Raw genomic sequence first — 23,491 nt, forward strand, 5'->3', positions numbered from 1 at the left:
GGGGGGATTGCCGGGACAAGGGCCAGGGAGGGAGGGGAGTTGGAGAAGCAGCTCCCACTGAGCCATTGTCTCTCCCCACTTCACCTGTGGCAGAGCCCAAAGCTGCTGAGGCTGGTGGCAGTCTCGTGGCAGGCAGGAAGGTGGCCAGGCTGCAGATGAAAGGAGCAGGGATCTGCTGCAGAAGCAGAGAAGGGGATGCTGGTGGACTGACATGCCGACGGTGTGTCAGAGAGCATCCCCTGGGCAGCTGGTCCACCTCCTCCCTGCGTGGTGGAGACATGGACCTGTGAGTACCAACACCATCCACATCCAGGGCAAAATTTGTCACCCGGCCCCTCAGCACACGCCGAGTCAGGGGATTCCCTCAAGGATGTTAATTGCCACATCACCGGTCCCACTCCGGAGCCGTTGTAGTCCCAGGACAGGGGTAACGTGTAAAAGCTGGATCACGGGGCTCAGGGAGGGGCAGGGGCATCCCAGTATCTGCCCACTTCCCCGTGCTGGGAATGTCTGTGATTCAGCAGCTGTTCAAGGGGGTCCCTTTGCCAGTGAAACTTTTATTTTTATTTTCCACTTGCCAACACACACCTTTGTGTCTCTCCAGAAGCAACCAGTCACCAGTGCTCCCAGCCTGGCTTCACAAGCCGCACAGGGCAGCTGCTGGGAATCTTCTTCCCAGCTGGGACTGGGCCTAATGGGATGAAACGTTTTGGGAATACACCAAAAAGGAGAGGTGCCTCCCACCCACACCCAGGCTCAGCACTGAGTTACAAGCAAAGTGACAAGGTGCTGTTTCCCACAGGTCTTTACGGGGATCTTCACGGCGGAGATGGTCCTGAAGCTCATTGCTCTGGACCCCTACGAGTATTTCCAGCAGGGCTGGAACGTCTTTGACAGCTTCATCGTCACCCTGAGCCTGGTGGAGCTGGGCCTGGCCAACGTGCAAGGGCTCTCTGTGCTCCGCTCCTTCCGCTTGGTACGTGCCGTGGGAACGAGTGTGCCTGGTGTAGGTTTGGACATAGTTGCCACCAGGGTGGAGAATGGTTCGTTCAACCTCCTTTAGTGTGGTCACCAACTTATCCACTGGTAACGGTAACACTGGCAGGTGAGCTCAATATTTAGGGAAGTTGGAGTCTGTGCTCTGTGCAAAGCAGGTGGGTGTTTAATCCCTCCTGCTTCACTAAAACCGCCACAGAAGGGTCTAATCCCAGCTTCGCAGCCTTGCTGACACCTTGTGGCAATCACAGCCCCGGCAAATCAACGCCTTGTCCCCTTCTTCCTCGTAGCTGAGGGTTTTCAAGCTCGCCAAGTCCTGGCCCACCCTCAACATGCTCATCAAGATCATTGGCAACTCAGTGGGCGCTCTGGGGAACCTCACGCTGGTGCTGGCCATCATCGTCTTCATCTTCGCCGTGGTGGGGATGCAGCTCTTCGGGAAGAGCTACATAGAGTGTGTGTGCAAGATCTCCCAGGACTGCACGCTGCCCCGCTGGCACATGAACGACTTCTTCCACTCCTTCCTCATCGTCTTCCGCATCCTCTGTGGGGAGTGGATCGAGACCATGTGGGACTGCATGGAGGTGGCTGGCCAGACTATGTGCCTCATTGTCTTCATGATGGTTATGGTCATCGGGAACCTTGTGGTGAGCCTTGGAGCTGGGGTTGGACCCTCAATTAAAGGTGGGGGGCAAGGATGGAGGGTGTTGTAGGGTGGGGACACCTCTGCCCCTCGCTCTCTGGCCAACACCGTCCAGCCCAGCTCATCTACAGGGCTTTGTAGGCATGATCTTAGAGCTGTGTAGGAGCACAGGCAAAGGGTCGATCTCCCTCCTGCAGACCTAGTGGGGACGAGCTAAGCTCTGTGTAAAGCAGGATGTGAAGCAACGTCTGAGGGAGCTTCAGCTGGAACCAGATCAGGAGCAGAAGGGGAAACTGAGACATAGAAAACTTAGCAACGGGCTTTAGGCAGATGCAAGAGCAACTCTGGGATGCAGAAGAGCTCATCTTCAAGCTGCCCTTTCTTCTCCACGTGGTTTTGCAGGCTTTTTCTCCCCCGTTTCCCACTCTCCTGGGATGAGGGATGAAGGCAGTTTTATAACCAGCTTGCCCCAGGGCTGGCCCTTTGCAGATCCCTAGCATCCCCAGTCCTCACCACAGTCCAGGTGGCATCCTGGCAGTGCACGATCCCTTGGCAGCAAGTGGCTCCTTCCTCAGGTCCTGGTGAATCCCTGGTCACCCTCACCCTCCCTGCCTGCCCATTGCCCTCTCCACTAACCCGAGCTGCTCGCTGCCCACGCTGCAGGTCTGCAAGTTCCAGACAAGTCTGAAATCCTTTCTAAACTTGGTAACCCTCTCGCTGGATGCTTTGAAGCTTGTTTTCCAGACTCTGTGGGCCCCACTGTCCCTTCTTAAGGAGCAAGGCAGGGGAGGGAAGTGCGACAGCTTGCCGAAATCGCTCCTATTACTTGTCAGGGTTGTGTAAGCCCTTTGGAATTCGCTTTGAAAAACTATCTGCCAAGGAGATGCTGATGCCTCTCTCCCCACCACAGGCTGCTGCTTCAGGCCCAGGCTGGCACAGCCCTCCAGAGGGGTGAAAGCAGCACCGGGGAAAAGCCCAGACCACCCCACAGCTCGGGTCAGGGGTAGGGCAGCTTGGATCGTCCCAGTTCGAGGGCAGGAAGTTGGTATTTGGGTGCTGCTTGGCTTCCTTGGCTCATGCCAGGTATTTGGGGCTTTGAACTGCTCCCCAGGGCAGCATGGGGAGCCATGCTGGCTGCAGACCTCACTGTGGGGTGAACCAGGGTCTGTGCCGGGTGGTACTGGGCCGACATGCATTCATCACCTCGCAATGGGGGCAGCCTGACATCCCACCGGGCTGCCCTTCACCCAGAGCCAGCAACAGCTTCAGGGGGGAGCCTGTTCATCCGAATTGCAACGCTGAACCAGGCTGCAAATCACCCGTAAGCAGCCGGAGCATCTCCAGGACGGTCTGCAGAGGGTGCGGGAGCTTAGAGACTGTGAATCACAGCTGTGGCTCCCTGGAGACCCTCCCCAAAAGGAGCTCTGGAAACCTTCCCTCTTCCTGAGCCAGTTTTTGGAGCAGGACAGGCCATCCACCCCTCCAGGAGATTCTCCTGGAGAAGACGTGGGTGTCGTGGGTGTAGGATGATTTTCAGCTGGGGAGTCAGGGGCAGTCCTCCAGAGGTGGAGCCCTCCCTGAGGTTGCCCTCCAGCCTTCAGGGCAAGCTTTGCAGCTCCTGCTGTGCTCCTCGCTGCTGCACAGGGTTCATTTAAAGCCGAATAGAGAAACATGGTGCACAACCACCTACAGAACCACCTCTGCCGTCTTCATCCTCCCTGCCAAGCTCTCTTGGCTGCGTCTCCGGTATTTCCAAGTCCTGGAGCCTGTCCCGCGCAGCCTCCCCAGCACCGTGGCTGCAGGGGGGTGTCTGTTTCTCCCCACATCCCCTGCAGAGGAATAAGGCGACGGCCGGTCGTCCTTTACTGTTCATGACACTTCGAGCATTTCCTTTGGGGTTATTAAGGGAAAAGGGAGGAAGTCAGTTGGGTGACGAGGTAACGGACTCCTGTCCAAAAAAGCCAGAGCCAACAGTGGCTATTAGCTGTAATTGGCCCTCAACATAAGTATTAAACTGGTGGGACAGTAGGATTTATTTAAAGACACGATATAAGTCATATGGCATGAGCCATGAAAACAGCAGTGACCTTGAATAGCAGCTAATTCCCTTCTCAGATACGTTGCTGGCACAAAAAGGCACAAACATCAACAGCTGTGGGCTTGGCCCGTCGGCCACTCTGCACAGCGAGAGCGTGTCTGGGTGCTCCCGCAGCCCGTCCCACTCCTCATTAGTTGCTCCAGGTTTCTGGCATGCAGCACATCCACTCGTGCCAGGCGAGGCTGCGGTGGGGTCCAGTCACGTTTTGGGCGTGGTGAAGCAGGAGAGATCTGAGGGCAGCAGGAGAGACCCTGTGCTTGGAGCTACACAGAGCATTTGCATCCCATGAGCTGTCTTGTGCTGAGCTGAAACACCACTTTGGGGGAGCAGAGCAGTCTCTGGGGGAAAGGGATGAGGTTACGGCTGTGGCTCAGGCTCCTACATGGCTCCAGGGTGTTGGAGACCCTCAGGAGCTACAAGAGCCAACAAAGAGGAGAGGAAGAGCTGCAGCTGGGAGGACACTAGGCAGGTTTAGCCCTGGGAAGAGAAGAGACAGAGCTGAGTTGCACCACTGTGGGTAGTGGGGAGAAGCACCATAGGCTTGGGGAGTCCCACGTGGGGACCAGCCAGGCCAAAAGCTCCAAGAGAGCAAAGGGAGGGAAGCCACGAAGGATCCAGAGGGGAGGTAGCTTGAGAGGGGCTGAATCAATGACTTGCAAATGGATCAGCAGGACCCAAACAGCTCGTGGTGACACTGAGGGCATCAGAGCCCGGGGAGGAGAAGCTGCATCACGCCCATGTCCTCCAGGAGATGGGGCTGGCAAATCTGCAGCCCCTAGAGATAGGCAACAGGAGGAAGGAGTCCCTCAACACACTCAAGGGTCTTCTCCACAGCCATGGCTGGTCTTTGCTGCTCCAGCCTGCTGGGACAACGTTGGTGCCAGACATCAGTGCTCGTATTTGGTTTTGTCCCCTGCAGGTGCTGAACCTGTTCTTAGCTTTGCTGCTGAGCTCCTTCAGTGCCGACAGCCTGGCAGCATCTGACGACGACGGAGAGATGAACAATTTGCAGATCGCTATCGGCAGGATCACCAGAGGGATCGACTTTGCAAAGACCTCTGTCCTCATGCTGCTCCGCAGGCTGTGGAAGGGGAAGAAGGTGGCCCCGGAGGAAGAGCAAGAGCCCAGTAAGAGGGACAACTCTGTGCTAAACCATGTGGACACTGGCCAGGAGCCCAAGTCAGAGTATCTGGATGGAGTCCCTGGCAAAGAGCACATTTTTATGGATGAACTGGACCACATGAATTTCATTAACAACCCCAACCTGACAGTACAAGTCCCCATCGCCTCAGAGGAGTCTGACCTCTACGAGGAGACGAGCACCCAGTCCGACACCGAAGACGCCAAGGTAAGAAAGGCAGGTGGCAGGGTTTCAAAACCCCAAAACTGGGACTGACCCATTCTTGCTGTGCTGCCAGTGATGTTGGATTTGGTTACTTTTAGCTTTTCCACAATGTGTGACGTGGGCCAAATTTGGGGGTTTTCAAGTGCATTTCCCAGCGTAAGCTGGAGGTGGGTGGGTCCTAGCAGGAGTTTGGCCCATTTGGGGGTTATTGCTGATGCCAGCAGGACCCACCGCTCCACGGGGTTGGCGCAAGGGTCAAAACGCTCGGTTTGGGGTTAAAGATGTTCCAGGGCAATCTGATGCCAGGAAAGCTGCTGATGGCACTAACATTGGATCCACTGCTAATGCCTCGGAAAGTGTCATCAGCGAGGGTATGAAACCAGATGGAGGAGCTTAGCGCAAGTGAACATGAAGTGATGCGTCTTGGATCCAAAGCTGATGAGACAGATGATGTCTCGGCATTGCTGTGTCAAGGCGCGGTGGGGACTGTCCGGGCTTGCGGGACACCAATCACCTGGGTGATCCGGGAGGACAGCAGGGAGATGCGAGACAAAAAACTTCGGGAGACCCGAGTGGACGTGAAATGGAGGGTCCTAGCCTGGTGGGAGCTGACCGCTCACAGCGTGGTCGCACCAAAGTCCTGGGGAAATATGGGGCAGGGGGGATGCTGCGGTGGAGAGGAGCAGCTGCGTCGAGCTGGAAAGGGAGACAGCTTTGTATGAACAAGAGAACAGCGCTGATAGAGGGGTTCACCGTGACTGTTGACAGCAAATGTGTCTGCTCAGGAGCTGAGGAGCCTTTGGGAGCTCTGGCCCAGCTGGCCCCGTTCAGGACGGTGTGCTGGGGCAGTCTGGGTGCAATCACAACCACCGCAGAGACTGCACAGGGCTGGAAAATGAACCAGGGCTCCTGAAAGCCCAGCGCCACCCTCCTCCCGCCCTGTCCCCAGAGACAGGGACCTGGCACCACTCTGGGCACAGCACAAGAGGAGGGGACAATCCAGAAGGTTTTATTTTAGCTGGGAAAACAGGGTGTTTTCTGCCGCTGGGGCTGCAGGAGGAAGGCGGCAGGAAAGGTGGGGCTGGCTGTGACCCACTGCAAACGGCCGCAGAGGGGACAAACTTGCCTGGAGCACCTTGGTCAAGAGAAGGGGCGAGCGGAGTTTCTGTTGTCGTTCCCTTTAGAGCTGCCACCAGGAGGGCTGGGAGTCACCTCTTCCTCAAATTTTTCCTACTCCAAGTCTAGCCCAGCAGCACTAATCCCCAGGACACCCAGCCACCGCGGGGGGGACGCATCCAGCCTGGCTTATGGGGTCTCTAGGGACCTCAGATCCCCACCACCACGATGTGCTTCCCGGCAGCTGGAGGAGACCCTCGGTGTGCAGCTCTGGGACATGTCCGACAGAGTTCCGGCGTTTTGGGGCTGTGTTCAGCTGACATCTAGCGGCACCTGCTCCACCACCTGCCATGGAGCTCGTGTTTTCAGAGCCAGCCCTAGTGCAGGGGGGGAAATAGCATCTCTCAACCACTAAATACCAGTTCACGCCGTCACACCTGCTGGTTTTGGTGGTTAAATTCACCCGAACGTGGACCAAGGTGCAAACCAGGGGGGCGCAGGAACAGCCTGGCCCCTGCCCAAACAGGCAGGGTGGGCAGCGGGCTGGTGGCGGTCATCACGTGAAATGAAAATTAGAAATCGGGTGTTAATGGGCAGGAGCCCTGAGCTGGTCCTCGGGGAAGATCGCTGCTGGCTCGCTGTGTTCACATGCCCTTGACTAGCTCCAGATGGAGCCAGAGCCCAGCACACCACCTCGCTCTCGGGACACGGGTGGTGGAGACAGCTCCAAACTGGGGGGGTTTCTCCGGACGGACTGCCCGGAAAACAGTGGTAGAAGTTCTCCCCCTTCCAGAGTAGCTCCTTGGGAGGCACAGACATTTTTCAGGGTGAAAGGAGAGCAGTGGGGTGATGGCAGCAGCATAGCTGCTCTCCTCAAGTGCTTTTGCATGGCGTGGTTGATTTATCTCTGTGGTGTTGGTGCGTGGCTGTGCAAAGAGCCCCTCAGGGCTCTTCTGGGGGCTTTCTGCCTCAGCCCCCCGTGCCGCCAAGCAGGGTGGTGTCTCCTGAGATGCTCTGGGCTTTGGGTGCATCACAGGAGGGTCATCAAGTGCTGTATTATGGGGGTCACAGGGTGAGTCTGGGTGCGCAGCAGCTGAACGCCAGTGCTCGGTGCTGGCGAGGGAGGGGAAAGCCAGGCTGGAGGTGCTGGACCACGCGTGTGATGGCAATTGCCCCACAAACTCGCTGGTCACAGGCGTGGCAGGGCTCAGGAGTGCCCAGGGATGGGGTTTGGGGGACCATGCAGTGGGACCAGCACAGTTATCACTGTCCCTCCCTCAAGAGGACCTGCCCTGACACCTTTCCCCTGATCTCCAGCCCCACTGGGCTGGTTCACCCCCACCTCGTGCCTTGGCAAGTCTCGTCCTGGAGGCAGATGGTTTCTGTGCGTCCTTCCCCGGGGTCACAGCTTGTCTGGCCTGGCCTCCTAAGCCCCCTGCCCCTCCTGTCCACCCCCCAGCCCCATCGAGGGTGGCCCCACTGCTCCTGCAGAGGCACCACTGTGTCCTGCTCCTCCAGACAATGCTCTGAGGGTTCCCAGCACACAGTAGCCAGGCTGCAAGGGTCCCCCTAAGCAATTTTTCTGTGCGTCCTGCCCCGGGGTCACAGCTTGTCTGGCCTGGCCTCCTAAGCCCCCTGCCCCTCCTGTCCACCCCCCAGCCCCATCGAGGGTGGCCCCACTGCTCCTGCAGAGGCACCACTGTGTCCTGCTCCTCCAGACAATGCTCTGAGGGTTCCCAGCACACAGTAGCCAGGCTGCAAGGGTCCCCCTAAGCAATGTCTTCTCCTGGAGAAGCTGTGGCCCCTGAGGCTGCAGGCAATGACAGTGCCTCGAATCACCCCAGGGAGTCTTTCCTAGCTTGTTGGAGGATGGAGCAGCTCCTTTATGCACCATTGAAAGCACCAGGAACCCTGGGGGAGGATTATCTCCTCCTCATGCAAGCCAACACCATCCTGCACTGCAGATACCCTTCCAAGATCTGTCTCCCAGCTACCCCCAGCTATCTGGATCTCCCCAGCTATCTGCTCTGGGAACTTGCTTTTTCCTCAAGCGCTGCAGAAGGTCTCAGAAAGCCAAAAGAAATAATGAGGAAAAAAATCCCAGGGGCTTGCCAAGGTTTTTTCTTGTTATCAGCCCCTCTGGGCCTTGCTGAGTGGTGTCTGGGAAGCCAGCCAAGCTGAGCAGTGGAGCAGGATGGAGCTGGCGAGAGATATTTGGGATGCAGGTTTTGAACTTGGGTGAACCTCAGCCTAAAAGCCCTTCAGCATGAGGCGAGCCAGCAGGATTTGAGAGAAGCGCCACAGTGGGTGCCCAGGTTTCTGCAGGTCTCGTTGTATGAAAGGGTATTTGGCAGAGCCTGTCTTAGACAGGGGCAGGCTGAGGAGGTGAGAAAATCAGCCTGAGGGGATGGTACAAGTGGATGGGAGCTGAACTTGTTGTACAGGGCGGAAGGCTGGGGTCGGGGGACCTTCTGTTCCTCTGAACCTGGGTGAAAAGCAAAGCTTGGGCAAGCTGAGGTAGCAACAACCCTTGAAGGTCCACGGCCACGGACACTTCAACAGCTTCACTCTGGGTTGTGCTTTCATAGAAAAGCGCCTCAGAGCAGCTCCCCCAGTACTGCCAAGTCTCTGTGGGGGCAGGAGGAGCTGGAGGGTGGCCAGAGGCAGCTGCAGCCCAGGAGCATCCCTCCTGCAGGCCAGCCTGACCCTTCCTCTGCCTTTGCAGAATCCCCTCACCAGTGACAACGCGTCGTCCCTGTGCAGCACTGTTGATTACAAGCCCCCGCTGCCGGCTGAGGAGGAGGTGGCAGAAGAGGCTGAGGAGAGCAACGAGCCCGAGGAGTGCTTCACTGAAGGTGAGGGACCGAGCAGGGCAGGAGACCCTGTGGAGAGGGAAGTGGGTATCGAAGGACCATTGCCAACCAATTCTTGCAGCATAACAACCCCAAGGCTCTCACTTAGCTGCGCCCAATCTCCAAATCCTCCCATACCACCACAAAGATGGTCCCCACAGGGCCCCCCTCTTGCATGCACATCCTCAAAACCAGGAGATCCTGCTCCAACCTCCACCTAGGAGGGTTTGAAAAGACAATAAAAGCACAAATAGTGTCACGCTGGTGAGAACGCCCTGGCCGGGAGGTAACACACTGGTCTTCGCCCCATCCTCAGGCTGTGTGAAGAGGTTTCCCTGCCTCTCCGTGGACATCACCAGCGACAGAGGGAGGGTATGGTGGAACATCCGGAAAACGTGCTTCCGCATCGTGGAGCACGACTGGTTCGAGACTTTCATCGTCTTCATGATCCTCCTCAGCAGCGGAGCGCTGGTAGGTCCCACCTTCCCTTTTGCTCTGCAGCAGCTCCCCAGTCTGGCAGGAGCGCAGGAAGGTGGGCAGGGCCCAGGCAGCAGCACCAGAGGCTCTGGGCATGGCCTGGTTGTCTCCTGTGCAAAATAACATCCCCGTGGGCAGATGTTTGATTGAAAACCCCATTTGGCTCTGGTCTGCCCAAAGTACGCCCTTGCCAAGAGGATCTAAACACCCTCCCGATGCCCTCCAAGAGCCCATACAACCCTCCCCAGCCTCCATCATGGGCTGTGTCCGTGGGCTCAAGGGGATGTGACCACCAACAGCCTCCCCTCCTGCTCTTAACGTCAACCACGAACTATCTGCACCATGTCTTTAGCTTTAGCGGACGGTTCCTCCTCTCGCTGCCTCCATCACTGGCTGTCAGGAGGTGCTTGACGAATAACCCATGGTTAGTCCTTTGCTGTTCAGCCCTTCCAGCACTGTGCACCCTCATGGAACAGGGGTGTCCATTTAAAACAAGCTCATTAAAAAGCTGCCTGTCCGTCTGTCAGTCCTCTCCAAGTGCCTGGGCTGGACAGAACCCAGCTGCATGCGTAAACGCCCAGAGCTCAGGGGGAGACCAATCTCTCTGCAAGTTTGGAGGTAAAGAGAGAGGGGGGAGGAGAGCAGAGAGACCAAACTGGTTTTCAGACAGGCAACACGTCTGCATCGCACTCTGAAGGGCAGTCTGGGGATGTCTGAGGGCGTAGCTAGTGCCGGAATCGAAAGCTGTGCTAAATCAGCTGTACAACACCTGGCCACCATGCCCCAGCCTCTGCTTTTGTTTCACATGCCATGAGGACAGAGCAGAAACCCAAACTCCCGAGAGCGTTTTCCAAACTACCAGGGCATCCAAAGGTGCAGGCTGGTGTCCTGGCTTTTGACTCGCACTCAGATTGGTGGAATTTGATGCAGCTGGACATTTCGCTGCAGTATGTGCTGGAACGTGTCCAGGGAAGGACAACAGAGCTGGGGCAGGGTCTGGAGCACAACGCGCTGAGGAGCAGCTGAGGAACCTGGGGGGTTTGAGCCTGGAGCAAAGGAGGCTCCGGGGAGACCTTCTGGCTCTGACAACTCCCTGACAGGAGGGTGCAGCGAGGTGGGGGTCGGTCTCTGCTCCCCAGGAAGAAGTGACAGGACAAGAGGAACCAGCCTCCTGTTGTCCCAGGGAGGGTTGAGATTGTCCCTGAGGAGCCATTTCTGTCCCGTTGGGGTTGTGCCGGCGTGTCCCCGGCTGCCCAGGGCAGTGGTGGAGTCCCCATCCCTGGAGGGGTTTCCCAGCCGTGTGGAGGTGCTGCTGAGGGACAGGGATCAGGGGAGACCTGGCGGTGCTGGGGAACAGGGGGACTCCGTGACCTGAAAGGTCTCTCCCAACCAAAATGATTCTGTGGTTCCATGATTTGCTTCAGCAAAGCTTGGCTTTAGGGCAAGCACCGCTCTACAGAGCCAACAAGAACTTGCAAGCAAGAGTTAGCCCCCATGTTGATCAGGTGTATCAGTAAATGCCACCTGTAGGCAGGCTCTCAACTCCTCAAGCTGCCCCAAGCCCTAGGAAAGCCGGGACCACGCAGGCATGGATGTGGCTGCGCTGAGCTGTGCAGCAGGTCTAATGGAAGAATGACTGTCACGTAGCTCCACGCCTCTTCCAGGCTTTTGAGGACATCTACATCGAACAACGGAAGGTGATACGCACCATCCTGGAGTACGCCGACAAGGTCTTCTCCTACATCTTCGTCATTGAGATGTTGCTGAAGTGGGTGGCCTATGGCTTCAAGGTGTACTTCACCAACGCGTGGTGCTGGCTGGATTTCCTCATCGTTGATGTAAGTGGTGTCTGATGAGCGGCTTTAGAGCCGTAGCCACATTCGGAAGCATTAGTGGACTGAGCAGGCTGTTGGAAATTAATCCACATGGTACTTTAGAGGACATTGGGGTGGCCGTGGATAATGACGGTCCTCCACAAGAAGGGCCACTTCTTCCCCTGGTTGCAGAAACCCTTTCAAACATTTTCTGATTTATGCTCAAGCCAAGAACAAGCCCACGCTGTTCTACCAGACCCCAGAAGCGATGTGAAGGGACCCAGGCTCTCCCAAAAGCTCTGTGACAGGGAAGGGCAGGAGCTGCAGGGACGTGGTTCACTTGTGTTTCCATCCAACACGCTGCTAATCCCTTGGGCTGCTCCTTCCAGGTTTCCCTGATCAGCCTGACAGCGAACTGGTTGGGATACTCTGAGCTGGGAGCCATCAAGTCCCTGCGGACGCTGAGGGCTCTGAGACCACTGCGTGCCCTCTCCAGATTTGAAGGCATGAGGGTAGGTGACACCCCTGTGTGCTGCTGGCTCTGACATGGACACACAACGTGCCACTGTTCAGCAGTCGCCCACCTCAGAGACCCATTCCAGTTGATTTTCAGGGACCTCCAGATCAGTGGGACCGATGTTAAGGTACCTTTTGGTCCAGTTTGAGCCCTCTTGGAGCTGCTGGGGAGGGAAAGGCTGGGATGTGGGCACAGGAAGGTCCACATCATTGCTTGCCTGGTCCTCCAAGGTCTCCTCTTGCCATGCAGGTGGTGGTGAACGCCTTGTTGGGCGCCATCCCCTCCATCATGAACGTCCTGCTGGTCTGCCTCATCTTCTGGCTGATATTCAGCATTATGGGGGTGAACCTCTTTGCGGGGAAGTACTACCGCTGCGTCAACACCACCACGGGGGAGCTCTTCGACATCAGCGTGGTGAACAACAAGAGTGACTGCTTGGCCCTCCTCTCCACCAACGAGGTCAGATGGGTCAACGTCAAGGTCAACTTCGACAACGTGGGCTTGGGATACCTCTCCTTGCTGCAGGTGGTACGTAAGGAAAGCAGCTGCCATCCCTCCACCACTCACACTGCCCTAGCGGGGAGCGTGATTCGCATCAGGGCTGAAGTGAGATGCTGCCCTGATGTCCAGATGGAGCCTCTTAGCTGCTGCTTACCTCCAACATCAGCATTTAACACAAGAAAAACTGCAAAGCCAAGGAGAAAAGGGACAGGGTAGAAGATGGGAGGGGAAGGTGTCACCAGGGGCTCGCCGTCTATGAGTGTAGGTAGCACTGAGCTGGAGCTGTGAGAAGTCCTCTGCAGGGCATGGGATGCTGCAGCAAGGAGGGGAAGCCTCTCTTTCCCCCCTCCCACTGGAAAAGCTCGCTGTGCTGTAGTCGTAGGCTGCATCATGGGGAAGATGATGACTGGAAAAAGCGTGTGTCCCCGCTGCGGGGCAGTGGGTGAAGGCAGCCGCGCTTCCACCGAACTCTCCACAGCTGAGCCAGGCAAGCAGAAGGGGAACTGCTCACCACAATTTTCATAAAAACAGAGGTGTGAGCTCCGCTATTAGGTGAGCTGGGGCTACTCCAATCAGATCCAGGGGAACTGGCACCTGCAGAATCGGAGCATAACCCAACCTGATTAACCAGCTCTAAATTCAGCCTCCTCTTCAGTTTGTTGTTCCATCAGATTCAGGAAACATGATGTTCAGGCTTTTTGTTTAACAAATCAGCAGTAAAAGCCGGTAAAAGATGCGGCGTAACCCCCCACCCCACCCGGATCGGGACCCAGCAGAGAGCAGAGGCAGCGGTACGGAAGCCAGGGCTGCAGAGGCGGCACTTTCAGGAGCGGGAGGGAGGCAGCTGGCCCCAGCACAGCTCTGCCGCTGGGAAAACACGCTTTGGTTTGGGGGGGAAAAGAGTTAGTTGCTGCTTTTCCCAGCCTGGTTTGCAGCGGTGGTTTGAGAAGTCCCCCCAGTCACAGAATGGAGCTTGTGTGTGCACACGCACGTGCAAATCTCCGTATATCTGCATCGGGGCATTTTTCTTGTGGATTCAGCTCACGGTCCATCTCCTGCCATTGCCACGGAGAAGCTGTAACCCCAAGCACACACCCTCACCCTCCTCTCCCTCCTCAGTCCCAGATACCTCCCAGCAAATCTGTTCTTCTCTGCAGGCGACCTTCAAAGGCTGGATGGACATCATGTACGCGGCTGTGGACTCGCGCGAGGTGAGGGGGCAAGCAGGGATCTCTCACAACCGGCATCAAGCATGGCTCATCCCACCACGTCTGTTCCCCCTGGCAGGCCAGGAGCAGAGTCCTGGGGCTGAGGAGGTGCTCAGCACAGGCTGGGGATGACCTCTTGACCACAGCATCCATCCCATGGCTTTGGCCCCCAGGGACATGGGCCAAAGAGTGGAGAAATGCCCCAAACATCTCCCTTGCCGAGGTGCACAACCTTGGTTGTGTCCCTTCTGGTGCCTTCTGCCACCCATGTCATTGTCAGCTACATCCCAGCTGCAGCCTGGGCCCCACCCTGGGCTCCCACCCCACCACGGTTGGGGCCAAGCCCGCTCCTCTCAGCTTCATCTTCGTTGTCCGATATCCCCACTCTGTCTCCACAGCTCCTACCCGAGGGGCTCATCCTTCACCCTGCTGTGAGATGATGCCCTCCACATGCCCCCCCCCCGGCTGGGAGAGCTTGTCCCATCCTGGAGAAAGCACCCTGCCCGCCTCGAGCGATACATGGGTTATTAACCAGAGCAGCCAGCGCTTCAACTTTGGGTTAAATGGGTTATCAAATATAAATTGAAGGGTTTCACGCAGAGGCTGTTTCTATGTGACCCATCCCAAGACGTCCCCACACCAGCCCCTGTGTGCCCACGCCGCCGTGAGCCAAAGCAGCAGGAGGGACTTCCTACCTTTCTCAAACTGAGCAAACTTGCCCATGTCCCGCTGGGGAAGGGGGAGTCAGCCTCGCACACCCACGGGCTTGAAAGTATTGTTTGTGTTGCATATTTTTAGCACCAGAAACAGCCGCCCTGCTCACCCCAGCTGCAGCTGCCGGCGCTCAGCAGAGGAGCCGCTTCCAGCTCCCTCTGAAAACGGCTTGGGCTCCATCCTGCCCGAACACCCAGGGCAAAGCTGTCGGGGGAGCAAATCCGCTCTCTTCTGCCAAGAGCTTCCCTCGAAGTGGGGGAAGTGGCTAGTGACACCTTGGGATGCCTCCAGTCGAATATAGAGCAGAATTAATGATGCCTCCTGCTGAGGAGGGGTTTCCGAGGCTGCGAGGCTGTGCCACCCCCATGCACTGGCATGGCACAAATTAAACCACTTTCCTTCCCCCTCTTGGATACATTTCAGCTGCTGAAAAGCTGATTAGTGGAAGAAACTCAAGTTTGATTGTTGATATCGCCTTGGGATGCCTCCAGTCGAATATAGAGCAGAATTAATGATGCCTCCTGCTGAGGAGGGGTTTCCGAGGCTGCGAGGCTGTGCCACCCCCATGCACTGGCATGGCACAAATTAAACCACTTTCCTTCCCCCTCTTGGATACATTTCAGCTGCTGAAAAGCTGATTAGTGGAAGAAACTCAAGTTTGATTGTTGATATCGCTGCCCTTGGGCATCCTGTCCCACTCCCCAGCCCACACCGTGGGATTGGGGGTCAGCACATCCTTGTCCCCCAGCCCATGACACATGGATGTCCCTTCCTGTGGCTGCTTCCATAGGGACCACTCAACCCACACAGCATCTGCCAAAGGTTTTGGAGCAGCCACCCCATGGCTCTTTCTCAACAGAATGACCCCTTGGCCAGGGGCATGGGGAGACGCTTTCTGAAGAGGATTAATCTCATGTTTCCCATCTCTCCTGGTCAGATTGAAGAGCAGCCAGTGTATGAGATCAACGTCTACATGTACATCTACTTTGTCATCTTCATCATCTTCGGTGCCTTCTTCACTCTGAACCTCTTCATCGGTGTCATCATCGACAATTTCAACCAGCAGAAGAAAAAGATGAGTATTTTCTGGGTCCTGCAGCCACTGCTGCCTCCTGGGGAGCAGGTCCAGGATGGAGGGGACCAGCACAATTGTGGGGCAAGGGGACCAGGGCCACCATGCCCAGTGCTTGGATGGACCCCGGGGTCCCTCTGCAACCTGAATTGCTGGTGTCCCTTAGTGGCTTCCCACAGAGTGAACCAGGCCAGAAGGACAAAGGGCACCCAGGGGTTCGTGTCCTGGCCACTGTGTTTGTAGATGACTGCATTGGGTGCAGAGGCAGGAGGGGAGGGGGGCTGCGTTTCCTCTTGCCAGGCAGGGCTGTACACCTGTGCCACCAGTTTTATTTTATTTTCCCACCCCATGACCCTTTCTCATCATTTTTCCACGCATCAAGGAAAGACTCAGCTTCTGCTTTCAAGCGAGCAGCACAGGGCTAACACCCCTGGGCTGCCAGAGGGCAAAGCAGGCAGAGGGTGGGTAACACTGAGCACGTGGTTGGACCGAGCAAACGCTGAAGCACCTCGAGGTGCTGCCTCGGTCTCAGCAGGATCTGGCCAGCAAGGAGGGGGTGAGCCCTGGCAGGCTATGGGGTTCCTCACGCACTGCAGTGGGCTGGGAGGTGGCACCTCTGCTCTGCAGGAGGAAACCACAGCCCTGGGGTGAGCACCCCTGCGTGCTGTGGTCAAGGGAAAGCAGCACAGAAGTGAGCAAGTAGGGAGGAAGTAGGTTTCACTGAGTCAGTGCAGTGGGCAATGGCTGGTGGGAGCTTGGCTGGAGATGCTTGGTGGGAAGAGGTGAGTTCCCAGGATTGACAGCGGTGATTCCTTTTATACTTTGGAGGCAAAGACATCTTCATGACAGAAGAGCAGAAGAAATACTATAATGCCATGAAGAAGCTCGGCTCCAAGAAACCCCAGAAGCCCATCCCCAGGCCATCGGTACGTTGGGTCAATCACCCTGGAGTGCAGTGGGGAGGGAGCGCCTCAAGCCACCAGCTGTCCCAAAGTGAACGAGAAGGGTCTGGGGAAGCCCATTTGCCAGGGCAAGGAGCCCAGTCCTGGTTCCCCTGCTGCTCTTGAGACAGGACGTCACTAAGAGCTGGGGCTTCAGAAGAGGTTCACATCAGGCGACCTCCTTTGGGTCTGAGCTGGGTCCACTCCGGGCAAGGGGAGATCCCTTTTGCAGGGATCAGGGCTCTCCCCAAGCTCAGCTCCCAGCTCCTCTCTCAAAGGGAGTTAGACTCAGGGAAAGCTCAGCTTCCCTCACTCCTAGAAGGGACACTGGTCCTGCCAGGACATACCCAGTGAAGACATGGGTTTGGTTTCGACAGCCCTGCCCAGGTGAGGCCTCTTCCCCGTGGTTATTGTTGCCCTGATGTATGAGCAACTGTCCCCTGTGTCCTGGCCGTGGTGTTACCAATGCGCTTCATCCTGCAGGGTGCTGGGTATCCTCCTCCCATGAGACCTGAGTTCTGGCCACAACCCTGAGGTTTCCTACACTCTCTTTATTGTGGTTCCTTCTTCTCTTTCTGTTGTGTCTTTTGGTTTGTGTGTGTCCCCTGTTCCCACCTCACCTCCGGTTCTCCATCGTCACCCACGTGGCCCTTACGGCAGAACAAGTTTCAAGGGATGGTGTTTGACTTTGTTACCAAGCAAGTGTTCGACATAACCATCATGATCCTGATTTGTCTTAACATGGTGACCATGATGGTCGAAACGGATGATCAAAGCGAATTCAAAACATCTATCCTCAACAAGATCAACCTGGTCTTCATCGTCATCTTCACCGGAGAGTGTGTGCTCAAAATGTTCGCCCTGCGTTACTACTACTTTACAATTGGCTGGAACATTTTTGACTTTGTGGTGGTCATCTTCTCCATCTTAGGTGAGTCCTGATCGTTCCGTCAGTTCCTCAGGGGTCCCACTGGATAATGAAGAGTGGAAATGATCTAGCCGACCTGCTGCCACTGGCCACCCCCTTCCACACCCACCCTTTGAGCAGGGCCAAGCCAACAGGACTCTGAGACAAGCCAGATGTGAGGCCACCCCATGCCACCAGGCTGGGGATGTGTCTCACTCCTCTTTGGTGTTGGGTTCCCTTGTCTCCATGTTGTCTGGTTGCACTGCTGAAACCGAGCAGGCACAGGAGGAGCAGGGCTCTGTGGGCCATCAGGAGTGGCCTCATCTCCCTGCATCTGCCCAGCTCTGGCAGATGAAGCAGAATAGCTCCACCTCACCTCCTGATGTCGGCTGCAGAGCATGACAAACTCACCTCTCCTTCATCCCTTCACAGGTATTGTCCTCTCAGACATCATAGAGAAGTACTTCGTGTCTCCCACCCTATTCAGGGTCATCAGGCTGGCAAGGATTGGCCGTGTCCTCCGGCTGATCCGAGGGGCGAAAGGCATCCGGACTCTCCTCTTTGCCCTGATGATGTCCCTGCCTGCCCTGTTCAACATCGGCCTCCTTCTTTTCCTCGTCATGTTCATCTACTCCATCTTTGGGATGTCCAACTTCGGCTATGTAAAGAAGGAGGCGGGGATTGATGACATCTTCAACTTTGAAACTTTTGGGAACAGCATGATCTGCCTCTTCCAGATCACCACGTCGGCTGGGTGGGACGGCCTCCTCAGCCCGATCCTGAACAGCGGCCCCCCTGACTGCGACCCTGACTTGGAACACCCCGGCAGTTCGGTAAAAGGGGACTGTGGCAATCCATCCATTGGCATCTTCTTCTTCTGCAGCTACATCATCATTTCCTTTCTCATCGTGGTGAACATGTACATTGCCATCATCCTGGAGAACTTCAATGTGGCCACGGAGGAGAGCAGCGAACCCCTCTGCGAAGATGATTTTGAAATGTTTTATGAAACGTGGGAGAAGTTTGACCCAGACGCCACCCAGTTCATTGCCTACAGCACCTTGTCTGACTTTGTAGACACCTTGCAGGAGCCACTCAGAGTTCCCAAGCCGAACAAGATCAAGCTAGTCACCATGGACCTACCAATGGTTGCTGGGGACAAAATCCACTGTTTGGATATCCTCTTTGCCCTGACTAAGGAAGTGCTGGGAGACTCGGGAGAGATGGATGGCTTAAAGGCCACCATGGAGGAGAAGTTCATGGCTGCAAATCCTTCAAAGGTTTCCTATGAACCCATCACCACCACTCTGAAAAGGAAACACGAGGAAGTCTGCGCTACAAAAATCCAGAGGGCTTTCCGGAGGTACCTCCTGAGGCGCTCGGTGAAGCAAGCCTCCTACATGTACAGGCACAGTAAGGATGAGGACGCCCTGAGAGAGGATGCGCCTGAGAAGGAAGGTCTGATCGCCACCAAAATGCAAGAGATGTATGGGAACAGCGGGACAGACGTGGAGACAGGCCCTGCTTTTGGTCTTACACCCGTTCCCAGCTCAGAGACACGAGACGCCCCTGGCGAAGCAAAGGAACGTGTGGTGAAAGAGTCGCTGGTGTAACCGAAAGAGGCTCCTGGCTCTCACCCAGCCTGAAGAGACTCTGTTTGTACCTCCTTCTCAAGAGCTCTTCCATAAATAGAGCAGAAGGTCTTAGACCTTGAGCTGCTTTCAGCTGTTTCAAGTAGACACCTTAACGTTCGAAGCAGGATCTCGTACCGATTCTGGTTTTTACAGCTCACTGCACTTGCAAAGAGTCTAATATTTTTTCTTACGAGAATTAAATGTGAAATGTGTTGTTGGTGAAAGAGAAACATTTTAGTTTTGAAATGATCTCATCATGGTAATGATGTTTTTCAGACGTGAACAAACGAGTATGGCTGTCCTTTTACTTCAAGTAGTTATTTATTAATATTATTTCACAATCGAGAGATTTTTCTTGTACGTTATTCTCCCAGAGCGCAGCCCAGTAGCCAGCGAAAGATGAGCCAAGTGAAATAATATTAACAATAATTACAGAAAAGACGAAGTTTTGTGAACAAAACAACTCAAAGTCTTAAACTAGCACCTTTCTGTTGACTGTTTCAATAAGCTTCGTGGATTATTTTTTTGTTATATACAGAGAAAGTGCAATTATGTCTTAAAAGATTGGTTTGCGTAGCCAAAACGAAGCCTCTGCAGGTACGTTCTCAGGGTTAAATACCAGGTTTTAAAGGTCTCTGAATACGCGTTGGCATCAGAAATTGTTCTACGGTACGAATGTAAACAATATTTATAGTTGTGCTGCTTCTCTGTTGTCCCGTTTCATCCAGATTTCGGCATGGACAAAGGTAGGGTTTGGGAAACCTCCTGCAAGAGCTGTGGCTGCCCCATCCCTGGCAGTGCCCAAGGCCAGGCTGGACGGGGCTCGGAGCAACCTGCTCTGGGGGAAGGTCCCTGCCCCTGGCAGGGGCTGGGCTGGGTGAGCTGTAGGGTCCTTCCAACACAAACCACTTTATGATTCTATGAAGAATCCTCAGTCCCCAAAACAAAACCCTCTCAGATTTCTCCAAGGAGGAGGAAACGACCTGCTGGAGCGCTCTTGGCTGGCACTGATTAACAAGGTGCGTCCCCAGGGATCGAAGTGGGTGTTTGAAGGGTCCTGGCAATGAGCTGCTTTAACGGGGTCCTTTAAATCCCATCGGCCACCGAGCCCTGGGGGCCTTAACGCGATGAGTGAACCCCAAAACGCTCAGCCCGAGCCACCTTCCCTTGGCCGGGGGAATGAGCCGGTAGCACATGCTGGGTCTCTGCAGAGCCTGCTGGGGCCAGGCAGGTCCTCACCAGGAAACCTCACCCAGAGGAGCGTTTTCCCAGTGGGGAGAGGGCTTTGCTGCACTTCACAGAGGTGGGCAAAAGGGAAGTAAATCGAGAAAAATGTGCAAAAGGCCCCGAGTTCATCTCTGGTCTACCTTCTGCCTTCGAAAGCGGAAAAAAACCTCTGGAGATCAAAACAAACATGAACCAAAACCTCTTCCAGTTAAAACAAGGACTGCTTCTTGAAGCCAAAAGGCCTGTCTTTTTTGTATTATTATAATTACTATGTTTTCTTTTCTTGGGCTGATTTTGGCGCTGAGCCGTTACGGATGCCCCATGCTCGGGCTGGCCGGGCGCGGTGCTGAGCTCGCTTGCATCCACGTGCCGTCGGCCGGGCGGTGGAACCGGGGTCGCTCTGCTGGTCCCGGAGCGTTGTGATTTTCATTTCTGTGTTGCGTAGGGGGATGCTCCCTGGAACAGGAGCCCGAGCCGCTTTAAAGGGCGTTCGTGTGGGAAGCATCCGCGGCACGGCGGTGTCCAGCCCGGGTTGTGGTTCGCAGTCGATGCTGCTCGTACGTACGTGTCGTCGGTGGTGGGGAAAAAGCCAAAGCGCAGGATTCGTGTGAGCTAAAGCCATTTTTCTTTGTACATTTCTTAAAATAAACAACTGTAAATGGTCTATTATTACGACACCAAATGTGTTGGGCTGTTTTAGAGGGGTAAAGTGTTTTCCCTGTCCCTGGGAGGGGTAAATGCCCCCTCCCTTCGCTCCAGGGCAGATACGAGGTGCCTCTGAGTATGGCCTTGGCTGGACCTGCCATCCTCAGCAGGACCTGGTGGTCCCATTCTGCACCAGAGACCCCTGGGGTGCCTCCCCCTGGCACCTCCAATCCACCCCAGACCCCAGAGCTTCTGTTCTGCTCGTGAGCAAATCCCCTGGAGCTCCTGGTGCCTCACAGCAATGAGCCCTGACTCTAGGAGCTGCAGGAGATGCTGCCGCACGTTCAACCAAGGTGAGAGGTGGGCTTGGAGGAGGTGCAGACCCCCCAGGCTGCCCCATGTCTGGCTCTTTGGGGCCAAACCTGCTACACAGGAGCAGTTCAGCGTCATGGGGAGGGAGAAGGCAGCAGTGGGCGAAGGAGGTTTCTGCGTCAGTGTGTGGCTGGAGGAGGAACCACCTCTGGGACCTGCTGACATCCCATGGGCCATGGCATGGCCTCACCGCTGTGTTTTTGCTCTGGCTGGAACAGCTCGTCCCAGGGCTGGCGTAATTCAAGTTGAGCACCATGGTACCGCGAGGAGGTGGCACAAGCCACCATCCCCATCCTCCCACGGCGGAGGAAAGGACAGCAGTGAAACTCAAGCCCTGATGAATAGGAATGGGCTGGGAAGGGCGCAGCCGCCTGGCAGCGGCTCTGCTCTGCCCGCATGGCACAGTCTGGCCACGGGCTGAGGAGTTGGGGTGGCCCAGGGGAAGAGACATGGGACCCTCCCTGTGCAACCTACATCCCACGCCACTGGGTACTGCAAGTACAGGGGACTTCAAGGGGAGACCGCGCCCTGCTGGAGCAGGTCTGTGCCTGTTCGAGGGTGCCGAGGAGCCTGCAGGCAGCACCGAGGAGGCATTTGGCCATCATCACTGCAAACCCCCTTGAGTTTGTGCCCCATTCCTGGTTCTGCCTCACTGGGCTTTCCCAGGCACCTCCAGCATCCCTGTCTGGCTCATCGCTGCTCCCATCTCCAACCCCCGAGACTGACAAAAATCCCTCCAGCGCATCCCCCGTGGCTCTAGCCTTGCCAGGACGTCAGGGCTGGGCTGGGCTTTTCCAGCGAGGCCTGGGGCGGAGGCAGCAGCGACTCGGCAGCATGGCCCCAGCATGCCCAGCACAACCTGCCTCCTCTACCAGGTGAAGGCCCCTCTCCCATCCTCCCTCTTTCCTTCCTGGAGCCAGTCTTTCTTTGGAAACTTTTATTTCTGCTTTTTCTTGTCCCCTCACACCCAAGGTGAGGCTCAGGCTGGTTCCCAGCAGCCACCGGATGCTCAGAACCGGCAAAAAACACCCACCAAACCTGCAGCAGGTGAAGGTCTGGGGAGGCCCCAGGCTCTGGGGACCAACAGGGCGGGCAAAAGCACCCAAAGGTGTTTTTCACATGGAGTTCCAGTTCAGTGCTCGCCCGCAGCTGGTAACGCACGGCAGCCGGAGGGCACGGCATGGAGGGAAAGCGTCTTCCTGCCTCCGAGCAGAGTGGGACAGAGCTCACCTTGGGGTGCCACGTTGTGCTGCCCCAGGGAGATGTTGTCTCCAAAAGACTCATGGAGAAGGGTCTCGGTCATGGCAAACAGGTGGTGGAGAAGCAGTGGGCATGGCTGGCACCCCTGGAGGTGACACCTCCTTCGGTCACCTCTCTTCTCTTCTAGATTTCACTCTTCCCTGGAAGGGCAGTGGCAGGGACTCCCTGAGATGCTGGGGACAGGTGTTGGGGGACCGATCCCCCTGCACCCCACAACGCACGGAAAGGAGAATCCCCAACAACATCCCTTCTTCCCAGCCCGCTCCTGCTCCAGTTCTTGGAACTGGGCCACCATCAACCCCTGCCCATCACCTGCAGGGCTGAACTGGGGGGGATCTGCCCACGCTGCTGGAGCTGGGACACAACCCTGGGGGTCACCCCCATCCTCTACCCACCCCCTGGGATGTGGCAGTGCTGGTGGTCACATGTGCCCTGTGTCCAGCCCAAGTTCTGCCTCGCCCAGCGCTTTGCACGTGGGCTCGTCCCCAGTTCTGGCGCAGTCCCTCGCCAGCCGCGGGCACCTCCATCAAACACTGGCACCATGGCGAGCGCGGCTCTGAGACACGAGGCCGGACAGTGCCCGGGGCGCAGGCACCGGCCGCCCCAGCGTCTGCGTCGCATTCAAAACCAGCCCCGAGGGGAAAGTCCCCATCGCGGAGGATTTACATGAGCAGGAAAGGGGCCGTCTCGCGCAGCAGCGGCTTTGCCATTTTTAGGTGCAGCGGTCGGAGCGGCCCTCCCTGCCGCCTGCGGGGAGAGATGGCTGGTCTGTGCAGCGGGCTCGGGCTGCTCCAGGTGAACCTCTGGCTGATGGCTCTGCTCACAGGTAGGCGTCAAACGCAGGCTTCCTGCTTCAGAGCGAGCCTGGGCGACGCTCCAGCGTGTCCCTCAGCGCCGTGGGCGTCTTCATCCACGTCTGCTGTTAAACTCGTTAGTTTTAAGCTTTGCAGTCGTTGCCTCAGCCCTGCGTGGGGCAGGAAGCCAGGACCGGGTGCAGCAGGACCGGGGGGGACCTGCGGGGACTCGGGGCTTGATGCCTGCCTCAGGTTTCGGGTGCTGCTTCCCGTCGGGGCGTGGGGATGGGACACTTTCTTGGGCGGCCGGTTGGCTGTGGCGGGGGCCCGGCGCGGGGCGGGGGCACAGGCACCCCCG

The 23,491-nt window shown here is 56.5% G+C and overlaps 2 protein-coding genes across 2 annotated transcripts in view; both read left to right on the forward strand.

The window, feature by feature from the left end:
- SCN4A (sodium channel, voltage-gated, type IV, alpha subunit) overlaps positions 1-18,814 on the forward strand; it is a 30,849-nt gene extending 12,035 nt beyond the window's left edge. The window contains exons 13-25 of the mRNA XM_010133080.1: positions 803-976; positions 1,287-1,643; positions 4,657-5,085; positions 8,924-9,053; positions 9,367-9,521; positions 11,192-11,365; positions 11,731-11,853; positions 12,108-12,386; positions 13,517-13,570; positions 15,219-15,356; positions 16,175-16,279; positions 16,955-17,225; positions 17,634-18,814. Of these exons, the coding sequence (XP_010131382.1) occupies positions 803-976; positions 1,287-1,643; positions 4,657-5,085; positions 8,924-9,053; positions 9,367-9,521; positions 11,192-11,365; positions 11,731-11,853; positions 12,108-12,386; positions 13,517-13,570; positions 15,219-15,356; positions 16,175-16,279; positions 16,955-17,225; positions 17,634-18,814 (3,570 nt within the window). The remainder of the gene's footprint in view (positions 1-802; positions 977-1,286; positions 1,644-4,656; positions 5,086-8,923; positions 9,054-9,366; positions 9,522-11,191; positions 11,366-11,730; positions 11,854-12,107; positions 12,387-13,516; positions 13,571-15,218; positions 15,357-16,174; positions 16,280-16,954; positions 17,226-17,633) is intronic.
- Positions 18,815-23,098: 4,284 nt separating this feature from the next.
- The window catches only part of CD79B (CD79b molecule, immunoglobulin-associated beta), a gene marked incomplete at its 3' end in the record, with an annotated part of 3,980 nt that continues 3,587 nt past the window's right edge, over positions 23,099-23,491 (forward strand). Inside the window, exon 1 of the mRNA XM_010133081.1 lies at positions 23,099-23,165. Within this exon, the coding sequence (XP_010131383.1) occupies positions 23,099-23,165 (67 nt within the window). The remainder of the gene's footprint in view (positions 23,166-23,491) is intronic.

The sequence above is a fragment of the Buceros rhinoceros genome, unplaced genomic scaffold, assembly GCF_000710305.1.
Source record: "Buceros rhinoceros silvestris isolate BGI_N320 unplaced genomic scaffold, ASM71030v1 scaffold33673, whole genome shotgun sequence".
Classification (NCBI taxonomy): Eukaryota; Metazoa; Chordata; class Aves; order Bucerotiformes; family Bucerotidae; genus Buceros; species Buceros rhinoceros.